This window comes from Opisthocomus hoazin, chromosome 1, assembly GCF_030867145.1.
Source record: "Opisthocomus hoazin isolate bOpiHoa1 chromosome 1, bOpiHoa1.hap1, whole genome shotgun sequence".
In the NCBI taxonomy this organism is placed as follows: Eukaryota; Metazoa; Chordata; class Aves; order Opisthocomiformes; family Opisthocomidae; genus Opisthocomus; species Opisthocomus hoazin.
The window spans coordinates 57,768,067-57,781,493 of record NC_134414.1 but is presented as its reverse complement, the minus strand read 5'-3'; the positions used below and the strand labels follow the sequence as shown (position 1 = coordinate 57,781,493).

General features: G+C 43.5%; 1 protein-coding gene across 2 annotated transcripts; it reads right to left on the bottom strand.

Moving 5' to 3' along the window:
• Window positions 1–1,189: 1,189 nt before the first annotated feature.
• SLITRK5 (SLIT and NTRK like family member 5) lies at window positions 1,190–13,201 on the bottom strand. 2 transcript variants are annotated; one of them, XM_075423584.1, is made up of 3 exons: window positions 13,087–13,201; window positions 11,571–11,665; window positions 1,190–10,477 (listed from the first exon to the last, which is right to left on the bottom strand). In XM_075423584.1, the coding sequence occupies exon 3, from the start codon at window positions 10,467–10,469 to the stop codon at window positions 7,566–7,568; it is 2,904 nt and encodes a 967-aa protein (XP_075279699.1). In that variant the 5' UTR covers window positions 10,470–10,477; window positions 11,571–11,665; window positions 13,087–13,201; the 3' UTR covers window positions 1,190–7,565. The 2 variants fall into 2 exon arrangements, with proteins under 2 accessions (XP_075279699.1, XP_075279708.1); XM_075423593.1 differs by lacking the exon at window positions 11,571–11,665.
• Between the last annotated feature and the right edge of the window lie 226 nt (window positions 13,202–13,427).

Here is a 13,427-nt window from a genome sequence, read left to right as displayed (position 1 = left end):
TACTTGAGAAGAAATGATTCAGCAGATTATTCATTCTTTGAAAGTACATAGTTCAAGTTCTTTGATCTTAACATAAACATTTCAAAACAGAAAAAATGTACATATTCTTAACTTTTGAGCTTAAAGTGAAATATACTGTAACCAATATATTCAGGTTTGCTATAAATTATCAGGTAAAATCTAACTGAATGGGCAGTACTGTATGTAACAGTACATAAACTCATGGAACCACATAATTTTATTACTTATAAATAGTTCTATGAATGAATTAAAAAAACTATGAGAAAACTACTTAAAATTGCAGGACTAACAAATTTTACATAAATATGACATATTTGTTTCAACTTAATAAATTTCCAACCTGAAAATGCATTTAAGATGTTTAATTTTACAAATTTTTAAAATAGAATTTACAATGATAAAACTGTACCACAGCTGAAGAGTAGCAGTACTGTGAACAACCTTGCTTTAATTTTAACAGAAAGCAATTGCCATTGGGACTACCAGCTTTATCATACTTGTGAATAAAAAAATTATTAGTTCACTTAAATTCAGCATTTAGAAAGAGAACAAATCTTCATCATGCAGTAATTACTGCATAATTAAACAGTTATGAATTTATTACTTTATAACTAAATTCAGATATCTAATACTGAGAGCTTTGTAAGAACTGTTTAGTATGTGTTTATTTATCCATTTGACTAAACAAACTAATTGCTATTGTAATGAAGTTACAGTAAAGTTAAATTTAGGCCACTCCTGTTATGTGATACTACTTCAAATGTAAAAGGTAGAGTTTTAAGGTGCAGCAATATTAATGACCCTCAATCTATATTCAGCCAGTTGCATCCTGGATTTGGGACTGAACTTTTGTCCCTAGCAACCCCAAACCAACATTTATATTACTATATTAGACAAGTTGGAGTCTTGTAGGACTGGAGTGACTTTTTGGTGACTCTGTGAATACAGCATTTATATGTTTCATATGCTATATGAAGCACTTTTGCTTCATTCCAGGTCTAAAAGATTTCAAAACACATGCGGAAATATTCTTGCATCACATTAAAGACAATGTTAATTAAAAAAATAAAGATAAGTGTATGCACACATATATACATACATATGCATACTTCTACATATATATGTGTACTTACACTTTCCTATATATATACAGAGACATATATAATTCTGTTTTAAAATACAGATGGTAACAAAATACAGATGGATAAAATAATAAACTACTTGTTAAAGTCTGTTTTCAGAAATTAGAAAACTGTACTACATTGTACTCTTTCATTTTATTTTAAGAACCTTAGTCAGTACTTTTATTTAAAAATATTTTATAATAAAGTTGATATGAAGTCTCTGACAACAGCAATCTTAAACTTTGTCCCCTTTCCCAAATAGGAATATAAACTTTTTGCCATGGTATTGGTACAAAACTACTAGAAGGTCTTGATAATCTCATGTTAACAAAATCAGACATATTGTTGAAATTATGAGAAGAAAATGGTTTATTAAATGAAATATTAAACTAGACAATTATTATTTCAACTTCTACCTTACCCCACTCCAGACGTATTTTTGGAAGGCCACCTAGAACCATATCATGATATGCAATAGCAATCATGTGTCCAACATTAAAAACAAAAAAAAATTACATTAGACATGGTCTATAGTTTTCTGCAAAATTTAAAAATATCATAAATAAGAGGCTGCAAAATTGCAATAGAAGTGATTGCACCATCCATGGCAAAAACACCGCAAGAGAATAATTTCTATCAATAGTTATTTCATCTAATTCAAGGTTTCAGTAGAAAGGCTGAAGAATTAAATAAGTTCATATGTTCCACCATTCTCAAGAATCACATCTGAGTATGTGGATGTAAACTGAACTTCCCATAAAACCAGGACAACATGGTTCTGAAATAAATTCTACAGTGCTATACTACATCAATGTTCATTTAATTTGTCAGCAGATTGGAAATAGATGTAATTCATTTTAGAGGTACATAGCAGAACTACAAATGTTTATCATTACTGTCTTCATTTTTTTCCTTTTACAAAACAAAAATGCTAAGAGAATGGCTTATGTTGGTGACAAAAAGCCAGACTTATAAGGGCAAAGCAAATGTTTTGTAACCACTCTAAGTCAATAGAATCCAGTTTTATACTTAAACAAGTAGCAGCAAAATGTGGCCCATTAGCTGTAAGTTAAATAGTTAATTTGATAACCATTTAATTACAAACTTCATTACACTTTATTTCTTCGTATATTCAATCAATTAAATGCCTCTGGCTCCTAGGACCTAAATGTGTCAGTTTGTGTTTCCCAACTCTGTTCAGTTCAGTGTTTTAACAGTAAACAATTATTCTAATGCATAACTGTACCTAGTATTTCTGGAGTATTATTATACTGATAGGTACTCTGAAATGTAGCTGAATAATGAACAGAAAAACTCAATAAAAAGACTTGTGATATTTATATTAGGATAGTATTTATACATAGATGGATAAACACAAATCTGTAAGACAGTATTGCTGGACTGCAAGGAGAGCTACGTGCTCTCGTTTCATCAGAACAGACTGCAAATCTTCTTAAAAGTGTCAGGAAATGATGTAAATGAACAACTAGTACAGCCGCCCTGTTCAGAGTGCTGCTACCTTGTCCATCATCTCACAGAACCGCCTCATTTGTTTACTCCTCCACCCTCTTGTCATTGTTTAGCTTGAGGTTCTACATGTTCCGGAGTAAATGGATGCTGCAGAAAGGATGTGCAAGTTCCCTATAATAAAATAATCAATAAAAATGTGAAAACCATTTGAAGGTTGACAGCTATGGAATTGTATCTGCCATTCACTCTCTCTTCTTTCCACATTTTTCTTGTTTAATGCCAGTAGCGCCAATAGTTTTCTCTGTTCTGCATAAGACAACCAAAGATTTTGTCCCCCTTCTCTAGAGGCTAATTTGGAGATGCTGCATTTCAGTACGCTGGTCTTTAACCAAATGAAAAGCTATTCAGGCTCCCCGGAGACACTGAGCAATATAAAGAACCTGCCCTCTAAAAATAAAGGAGTTCTTGTTTACCCTCTCCTTCAGGATGTAGTGCCTTAACGGACTCTGCCCCCTGAGAGGGAACCATATGCATTAAGCAGACTCTTAAGTTTCTGTAAGAAACACACAACACGCTGGTGAGACATTTTAGCTCCAGCTAAATAAAAGTCTAAACAACCTACAGAACCAGTATGTTGCCTTCATATTTTACAAAAACCCTTTATTAGCTATTCCTGCTTTTCAGATATATGTGTTTTCCATGGGTCAGAGGCTCATTTTTTTATGACATTTTACCATAAATTTTGATATATTACTTTAAGAATTAAATTGTTATGTGATATGAGAAGAGGCACTACCACATCTAATATGTTCTCCTAAAATAAGAATTAGCTACATGCTTTGTAAAAAATTAAAACATAGGAAAACATTCAGAAATTAAATACTGCAGTATACAGAATCAGCTGAACATGTTTTCACAACCTTAAGTGACCATTAAAATAATGGGAGGTAAATCTAAAAAAAAAGTGTGATAATTTGGGCCCTAGAAGTATGAAAGTGGAAGCTGCATTTTTGTCAGACCTTTAACGGAGAGGAGAGGAGAGGAGAGGAGAGGAGAGGAGAGGAGAGGAGAGGAGAGGAGAGGAGAGGAGAGGAGAGGGCAGGCAAGGCAAGGCAAGGCAAGTAAGGGCAAGGCAAGGCAAGGCAAGAGATGTCTCACCCCTGAACTCACCATCAGTATTTAAGACATTAAATTGCCAGAATATGAAAAAAAAACCCCAAAAAAGTACAAAGAATATCTCTTTTACTTCATAAGAATAAATGTTCTATATTATCACGATCCATGTTTTAATCCTAGTAGTTACATTGATAAATTAGGACTCTCTTCCAGCTTTTTTCCTCTTTTATCACAGAATTTCATGCATTTCTGAAACTAATTGTGAGGCTACATGAATGATTCTTTAAGCTCAATATTATTTGTCAAAAAACTAATTAAAAAAAAAAAAGCAGAAAAAAAATCACTGTAATAACCAACCTAAACCAGCCTGAAAACCAACATAAAACAAGATAAAATAATCAGAATTCTCAAAATAGGGATTTTTTATTATTATTACTCTTTTACCCCTTTGGTCAGCTCTAACTCAGCAGACCATCATGCAGAAGCTTTCACTGATCTTCTAACAAAACAAAGGTCATATTCTTATACAAACATCCTGTCTTTAAACAAATCATCGTGTTTTTAAATCAGAAGCACATCTTTTGTCAAGTGAAGTTCCCATCTACTTTTTCTTACTACAATTTTCTGCAGGTGTTAAATCATTGCATCCACTGAGTGGGAAATCCTACTTCCATTAAGGTCACCATTCACACATAGCCCTTTCAGGTGTGTTTCAGGATAATTATGGACTAAAGAATATTATTTTGCACTCTGTATCCCTTTGTAAGGACTTATGTTCAAGAACGCACTTTCTGAAGGTAGTTGATGCCATTTAATTTTTTTCTCCAATAATGGAACTGATAACTTGTTTTTTCTACTGAAGATGAGAAATTGAAGAGATTTAAATTAATTGTTCTGATTTTAGCATAGACCCTTACAAAAATTCTTCACTATCAGCTATTACTGATAGTGTACTATCAGTACAGCAGTACTACCAGCCTCAGAAATGGCAGCATCAGAACGCAAGCACAGACTGTCGAGGCATTTCTATCAGCTATTTCTCACAAATCCAAGCAATTCCTGCTCATTTACTCATTTGTGGATGCTGCCTCTTTGTGGCAGAATGCCATGTAAAATGTACATTTCACATTAAAGACCTAATCCTACATTTGTATTGACACCTATGCAAATTCCTGCTTATGAGTGCAGAAACACAGAGAAAAAAAAAATATATACGTGAACAGACAGATAGTGTTTGCAGGACCTTCTCATTCAATGTTTATGGAGTTAGCCTTTCTCTTAGCAAATGACAAAACCAGTGAGGCTGAAAATTTTCTTACTTGTACCCATTTAACAACAGTGTGCCTCTACTGAGCTTAAACGGAAGAAGAACCAGGCTGCTGGTTTCAGCAATAGCTGTAAAGGAGGTTATTCAAAATTAGGGCTCCAGAACTGCACCTCAGGCAGCAATACTCACATGTGTCACTAGTGTCAATGGCAAGTCTGCAGCAGACCAAGAGCAGTGCACAGAATAGCCATGCGTTGAGTCTCTTGTGACAAAATAACACGCCTCATACCCACATTTCAAACTGAAATAACACTCCACTCACTAAACTGTCCAAGCTAAATACAGTCATGCCTTTTTTTTTTTCTTTCTTTTGCTTTTGCTCAGTGTGGGTGGCACAGAGGGAAGAACACATGCCAACAAAACATTTAACTTGAATTCCAATGGATCAGTTATATATCTTTGTTTTTGTAGAAAGTGACAGATTGTACACGGATAGGAAAAGCAGAACAGAGCAGAGCCCTTTTGCAATAAAAGATGTACTAATGAACAACTCTGCAAACAATAACGAATGCAATAACCTAATCAAGAAAGACAAAACTGCATGTGAAATATCACTTACCCTGTTCTATATATTAGAGAACACTTCAGCAAGGAAACAAAATGTAAATATAAAACTATCCTATTCAATATGTTGGTGAAACACATATCTGTGTGTCTCTCTGACCCATGTTATATATGCTGGTAATTAGCGTATGCCATGTTTTGAAAACAGAGAACACATTATGTTTTGCTTAAAAATGTTAGGTCTTTCTGATGAGCCATAATTGCTAATGAAGAGAATCCAACATACAAACAGATGATTTTGGCAAGAAATTTTAAACTTCAGATACTCAGTGGTTCATGTTCTTACATTTGAAATATTTATCAAGTGTTTATTCAGAAACTATTAAAAAATCACATGTGCTGGGATACATATGAGACATCAGTTGTCCCATTTTACAGTGATGCTGTGTTTATGAATATCCTTGCCATTGCCTGCTGCCCAAAGGGGTAAAGACATTGTATATAGATGTGTACAGTCCATCATTTGGTCTTTCGGGATGCTAGTAAACACACGGATCTGTACAAGTGCAATTGTACTTGACTAAACAATCAGAAACTGGCTACAACTGTTGTATTATCATTATATTTGGTTAACTGAAAAAAAAAAGGGATAACTGACAAATCAAAAATTAAACATTTTTTTTTTCCTCCTAAAATGAATGCCTTCTACATGTCCCTCACTAGTTTGCCCAACCAGATGCCTGAGCAGGAGGTTGCTAAAAGGTACATTTTTAAATAGAGAAACATGATTTTATTCTATTGTGATCAGATTATATGTCTTAGATTGTCTGTTAAGATTTGGTCATAATTGGCTTTATCTGTAATGATTTAAAAGGTCCTCCTAATACTACATCAGCTTTGGGAAAAAAGCCCTCCATGTAGTGCAACACTTTAAAGCGATCCGCAGACTTCGGACCCCATCCTGAAAAAAGAAAAAACACTTAAACATCTCTGTAATCTTACTTGCAAGAACAGTTCTGCATGCTCTATCCTAATGTTTTGGGCATTCAACTAACTTTGCTCAATGAGTGAGTCTACGGGACTACACGCATTAGTAAAGCTGTCCATGTGCTTAAGTGCCTGCAGGATGAAGGCCTAAGTTGGGACTTTTTTCACAAGTAAAGATACTCAAGTGAGTAAGAATTTGCAGGATTAGGCCCTAAAATAGTGAAGGAAAGAGAAATGCTAATATGCATATAAAAATAGGTGCTACAATAAAATATTTTTTTATATTTCATCAATAAGTTATTTTCACTAACCAGTTATGGATCATATATCTCTGCACTCTTTAATGATTCATCCACATCTACAGCGATCCTTTTAAAGATCATAATATATTTTTTTAATTCAAAAGTCCAGAAAGCATACAAACACATCCTTAAAAAAAGGAAACCTTGTATTAAAGTCGGGGTGTGCTAATCTCTCCATAAAAGCCATTTAGACTCAGTCATGGCTAAAAGGGGAAAATGTGCGCCGTACTTTTCAACCAGAAAGAAAACAAAATCAAACAATGTCTGTACTAAAAAAAAAATTTAAAAAGTGACTGTGACTTTTGCACTTGTAACCTGAATGTGACCTGATAAGACCCTCCTGCCACCTTCCCCAAGCACATACAGACAGACACACGCCAGTGTTGTGCCCAATTTACACAATAGGTGGTTTTGTACTTCCAAACACAGTAAAAGAAAGAAAAAAAAAAAAAAAAAACCTGAAACGAAAGCAGAACAAACAGCACACCCTTTCAGAATCATTCCCCGAAGCTGAAAAAAATCCTGTGCCAAGGCACTTCACCCTACAATAAAACGAATTACAGAGAAGGGGTGAAAGGATGAGGGCGCGGGGGGGGGGTGGGGGGGTGTCAGCATTTACGTTTCTTTGTTTTGCGTGTGGTTGTTAAATACAAATACTCTAGAGAAGGAGCTGCTGTGGCGGGCGGGGGGGGGCAGGGAGGGGAGGGCTGTTTCTCAGAACTGGCTGAATGTGGTCTGTTTTTCCAGCACTTCGAGGTAGTCCGGCTCTGCGTTTAGTTTTGCTTTTAGCTCCAGGTACTCGTTCCTGTTGGGCTCTACATAGACAGTACTCGGGGGGCTGTAGAGCACCGTCTCCCGCAGCCTGCCGTCCCCCGGCCCCGGGTGCAAGTACTGGTGGGCGCGCCTAAGGTCATAGCCGGGGGAGTAGGTGTAGGCGGCGGGGAGCTTGGGGTAGTCGGGGAGGGCGGAGCCGGGGGTGCCCAGCGCGGAGGAGGAGGAGGAGGAGTGCTTCTCGGGCTCCAAAATGCCCCGGTAGAAGCGATCGGCGTCTTGCACCGGGGAGAGCAGCTCCTCGCGCGCCTCGATAGTGCTGACGCTGTACGCCGGGCCGCGCGCGGGCGCCTCCTCCCCGCCGGGCGGCGGGAGGGGGGGCGGGGGGGGCGGCGGCGGCGGGCCCCCCCCCCCGGGTTGCAGGGGGTGGCTGCTGTAGGTGACCTTGAGCTCGTGGAGGTCTTTGTAATCCTCGCCCGCGTTGCCCTCCCGGGAGCGGTAGATGGGGTTCTTGCACATGTGGCCCAGGGGGTGCGGGATGTACTCGTAGACGTGGCCGGCAGGGGTCTTCACTTTGGGCAGCGCCGCGCCCCCTCCGCCGCCGCCGCCGCTCCCGCCGCCGCGGTGGGGCGGGTGCTGCTGGAGGTGGGGGTGGTGGTGGTGGTGGTGGCCGCCGCCGCCGCTGTAGACGCTGTACTGCATGTTGAAGGAGCTCACGTCGGAGTTGTTGGCGCTGGCGTGGTCACCCTGGCCCTTCTTCCGCCGCTTCATCACCAGGACGAAGAGCCCCGCCGCCACGAAGACCGACATGATGAAGACCAGCAGCAGGCTGAGGATCAGCACCGAGAGCGGCACTGAGGAGCTGCCGCCGCCGGCGCTGCCCGCGGGCCCAAAGCCGCCCGCCGTTGCCGTGCCGTTGAGGCGCACGGTGGAGGTGGAAGGGGTGGTCCTGGCCGGCAGCTGGCCCGGGGACGGCGTGGGCGTGGAGACCACGATGTCCGAGTAGTCGGGGCACAGCAGCTCCGCCCGGACGGCCCGCATGTCGCTCTGGGCAAACTTCTTAGGGGACTCGCAGATGACCTGGTCCACCAGGACACCGGTGTTGAGCTGCTCCAGCCACAGCTTCATGCCCACCACGTCGCACGTGCAGTCCCAGGGGTTCTCGTGCAGGTCGATCTGCAGCAGGGATTTCAGCTGGTCCAGCACTCCGCTCACTGGCAGGTAGGAGAAGTGGTTGCTCCGCAGGCTCAGCCTGTAGAGAGACAGACCAGAAAATATGTTCCCCGGCAAAGACCTCAGCAGATTGTTGTTCAAAAACAAGAGCTGAAGGTTGGGGACAGGTTCAAAGGTGCCCGCCTCTATCTCCCGGATGACGTTGTACTGCAGGAAGAGGTACTGCAGGCTTTGCAGCCCATAAAACAGCTCTGGGCTCAGCTGCTCGATACGGTTCCCATTCAGGTACAGCCTTCGCAAATTAGTTAAATCCCCAAAAGCCCGGTCCTGAATGACCGAGATCCGATTATTGCCCAGGTGCAGCAAATCCAGCCCAGTAGCATCCACAAAATCTGCCCTGCGTACCAGAGCAATGTAGTTTTCTGTCAGATACATCTTCTTAGGATTATAGGGTTTAGGCTGCAGTTCAGAAATGCTCTCAATCTTCCTCTCCTGACAGTTGACATTGAGGCCCAGGTCAGAAATCTGCAAGTTGCAAGTGCAGGCAGTGGGGCACTCCAAAGGCACCGGGGATTTGGTCTGGTAGGCAATGCTGGGGCCGTAGTTGCTGTATCCCAGGTCTTTCGAGGGCAGGCGGGAGGTGGGGCGCACCCTCGTCTTGTTGGGCTGGCGGGTGCCTTTGGGGGGCTTCAAGGGGGATTTGTAAACAGCTGAAGAAGAAGTGGCCACGGAGTTGACTGAAGCCGGGGTAGTGTGGAAATACCCTGTGGTGCTCAGTGGTGTCTGTGGTCTCATTTCGTAATCCGAGATGAGCCTTCTGGGGCAAAGCTCCTGCTTGGAGACTTCATCCAAGTCTCGACCATGTAAGCGGAAAGGGGTCTCACAAACCACATCTCCCACCAGAGCAGAGTAGGAGATACTGTCCAGCCAATCCTTCAGAGCAATCAACTCACAGGAGCAATTCCAGGGGTTTTCCTCCAACTGCAGCTCCACTACTTTATCCATGTGCTGCAAAAGGCCCACATAGGGCAACAGCTTCAGCCGGTTACCCCTCAGGTCCAGGTGAGTTAAGGGCACAAAACGGAAAAGGTTGTTGGGCAGACTGGAGAGGAGGTTATCATTGAGAATTAGCACCTGCAGCAAATGCAGCTTGCTGAAGGCATTGGGTTCAATGATGCTAATATAATTATAATCAACCTGTAGGTATTCCAAACTCTCTAGCCCAAGGAAAGTGTCATCTCGTAAAAGTTCCAGCTTGTTATTGTTCAGGTGCAGCCTCCTTAAACCTCTCAGACCATGAAAGGCCCCCGTTTCGATGTCTTGTATGTCATTGCTCCCCAGATGCAAAATTGAAGCTCCTGTATAATTGACAAACTGGTTCGGGTACAGCCTGTTCAAAAGGTTCCCAGACAACAAGAGATGGTAGACGGGGAACCTTGGTGGACTGATCTCAAAAAGGCTGATGATTCCTCTGTTTTCACAGCTCACTGTTAGGATGCTGTCCTTCTCCTCACAAGGACATGCGTTATCACAGATTTCCCCATAATACTCGATGCTTTCTGCCCACGAAAGAACTAGCGATGTTAAAGCAAATGCGATCGTCTGCAGCATCCAGATATGCATTTTTTTGTTGAGGTCCTGTTCCAAAGCTACTGCAGAGCAGCAAGCATACATTTTATTTCCTGTAAGGGTAAGGAGAAAAAAAGAAAGCAGCATAATAACACAGACCCACAGAATTTAAAACGGACACAAAGTTTATATACGTCTTCAGTGGGGTAGAGAATTGATTGTTAATCAAACAAAAAAAAACTCCTGTCACTTCTAATTCCCACACTTTCGAAAACTGGATAGCATGCATTGATTAAAAGGTTGATGGACAACTACTAGTGAGTCAAATGCCTGCAGTGTTTAAAAAGGTGAGGTCGCGGTAGGAATTGTTCTGGTTCTGTTCCTGTGGGGTGCATTTCAATGCTTCCTTGGATTTCTTTTTCACAACCAGCCCCATAAATATACATAAAATGGCTGTCAGTTCAGTTTCATGGTTCTAATTTAAGAGAAAAGAAGCACCATTTTACGAGGTTTCCCACCTCCCCTATTTCCCAGCTCCCCCTTCCCTTCAGAACCTCCCCAGTGAACAGCGCACAAAGGTCTTCCCCTCCTTCTACCTTGATTTTTAACCGGTGGTGGAAATGCCATGGTTGGAATCCAAAGAAAAATGCTCAGTGATGGAAACAGCAGCTTAATGCAACAGAGAGAACACTGACACATTCTCCACATCACCCATTTCTTAAAACTGTTTTATGGGAGGGTTTTTTTTCTGTCTATACATTTACAAAGCCCACACCCACCCACAGAAGCAGGCGCACACACACGCACACACACACATGCCTGCGCGCGCATTCTCACACACACACACACACACACACACACACACACACACACACACACACACACACACACACACACACACACACACACACACCACCCACCCCCACCCCCCCCCCCCCCCCCCCCCCAGATGACTTCTGCGGTGGAATTCTTCAGTAATGGGATTAAATACGCTAACCTCCTACTTCAGTGCACTTCAGCTCTCTTCAGTGAGAGCAATTTTGTATCTTTGCGCAAGCAAATAATTTTAATTGATTTTATGACACACACCCCCCCATGAGTTACATACAATGTAACAGAGCTGACTATCAAGCAGAGGTCTTCAGTTCCTACACACACGCATGCACACACACACACACACACAAAGAAAATGTTTTAATCACTCACCCAAAATTTGTGAAAAATGTAAAACATGCAGATCATCTTCGGAGCCTCAGCCATATCTGACATATCGCTTATTCCCAACGTTCTGCAAAACTAGCCTGGTAGAAGTGGAGAGATCTAAATAGGTCTCATGGAAATAGCTCATTGCCAACACTTCAAGCATCAGAGTTACTGATTATAAGCAGCGATGGCTGTCAGTACTCTTCATCCTTTCAGGAAGAAGACACCCAGGCTGATTAAAAGCCAAGGGGGGTGGAAGGGAAACTCTACCATTGACCTACATCAGTAATTAATACCAAATTTCACCTAGCTGGAAACAAATCCCGTTTCCATTCCTTCTTGCAGTCTTTCTGACTCCTTGTGGCTTTCTTCTACTAGTCTAAAGGCAGTATGAACAGGGAAAATAAATGCATTACGTGTGTCGGTAGGGGAAGACTAATAAATCATCCAGGCTTAAATGCTTGCATTTTCTATCATCCACCTCAGAGTTCCAATCCTCATGCTAGAACTCTCGTTTAGGGGAACACATCCTAAAAAATGGGAAGTCTCAGTGCTGCAAGACATCTCCTGTGGCATCAGGTTCAAGGCTGCAAATCTAGCACTTGCAGCAAAGGCAGTCATGCAGCAAGAAATTGGAAGTCTCAGCGAATCTCTCTCTAATTCTGACCAGACGTCAACTGGATCGGAATTACTCAAAGCAAAAGGCTTCGCTGCATAAAGGCAGCAGAAATCTTACTCAAAGGCATGTATCTAGCATATTCTTTCTCAGCTCGATCGGATCCATTCATCCATCAACTGACAGATCTTCGGAGGGGAGAAAAAAAAAAAAGCCATTGAAAACCTGCCCGATCAGTATTAAACTCCCAGGCATTTTACAACTTTAATTCAATTACGGTTAGTAAAGGAGGCAAATACAATATTCCCTCCCTCCTCCTTTCTCCCTTTCCCTGAAAAAAGGAAGGGGGGGAAGAGGGGGAGGGGACGTAAAGAAAATAAAGTTGTAGCTGGCTATATGCAAGGTTGCAATCGCGCCCTGGAAACCCCTCCGTGATGACTGCCTGCTGCTGTTCACCAGCTCCCTACAGAGGTTCATACCGGGGGGGGAAGGGAATGGGGGGGGAGGGGGGCATGGGGGGGGGAGGGAGAAAAGGAAAGGGGGCTGCATCGGGATTTTTCCTGTGTGTGTGGTGCTTTTTTTTTTTCGCCCCCGAAGAGTCCAACCCTTAAATCGCCGCGCTGCCATACCCGGCCCGAGGCACCGCTCAGCACCGCCGGCAGCAGCGCCGAGCCAGCAGCCCCCGCCGGACGCTTCCGCCCCACCGAGCGGCCCCCGGAGCCGGCAGAAACAGCTGGGGGGGGGGGGGGGGGCGCGGAGGGGGAGGGGCTGGGGGGTGGAAAGCAACGGCGAGGAACGACCCGGCGGGGAAGGGGCGCGGGGGGGGGGGGGTGGGGGGGGGGGCGGGAGGGCACGCAGAAAAGAGAGCAGGAGAGCGCGAGAAAAGTCATCCCCGGTACTTACTTGGCCCGAAGGCTGCGGGGCCCGGGCATGGTGGCAGCCCATGGAGACGCCTCCCCGCTGCGCGGGGTCTGCGCGGGGCCGCGGGGGCGGCGGCGGAGGCGGCGGGTCCGGCAGCAGCCGGGGAGCGCAGCGGCAACCCCCCGCACGCGGGCGGCGCCGAGACACCAGCGCTCGCGCAGGGGCGCACACGCGCGCGCGCGCAGACACACCACACACACACACACACACACACACACACACACACACACACTCTCGCACACGCGCGGGGCCGCGGCTGCCGCGCGCGCGCCCTCCCGGCGCGGGCGGGGGCGGCCGGCGGATCGCCGCGCTCCCCCGCGCCG

Coding starts and splice junctions, on each gene's coding strand:
- SLITRK5 (XM_075423584.1), bottom strand. CDS start 10,469: ATGTATGCTTGCTGCTCTGCAGTAGCTTTGGAACAGGACCTCAACAAA.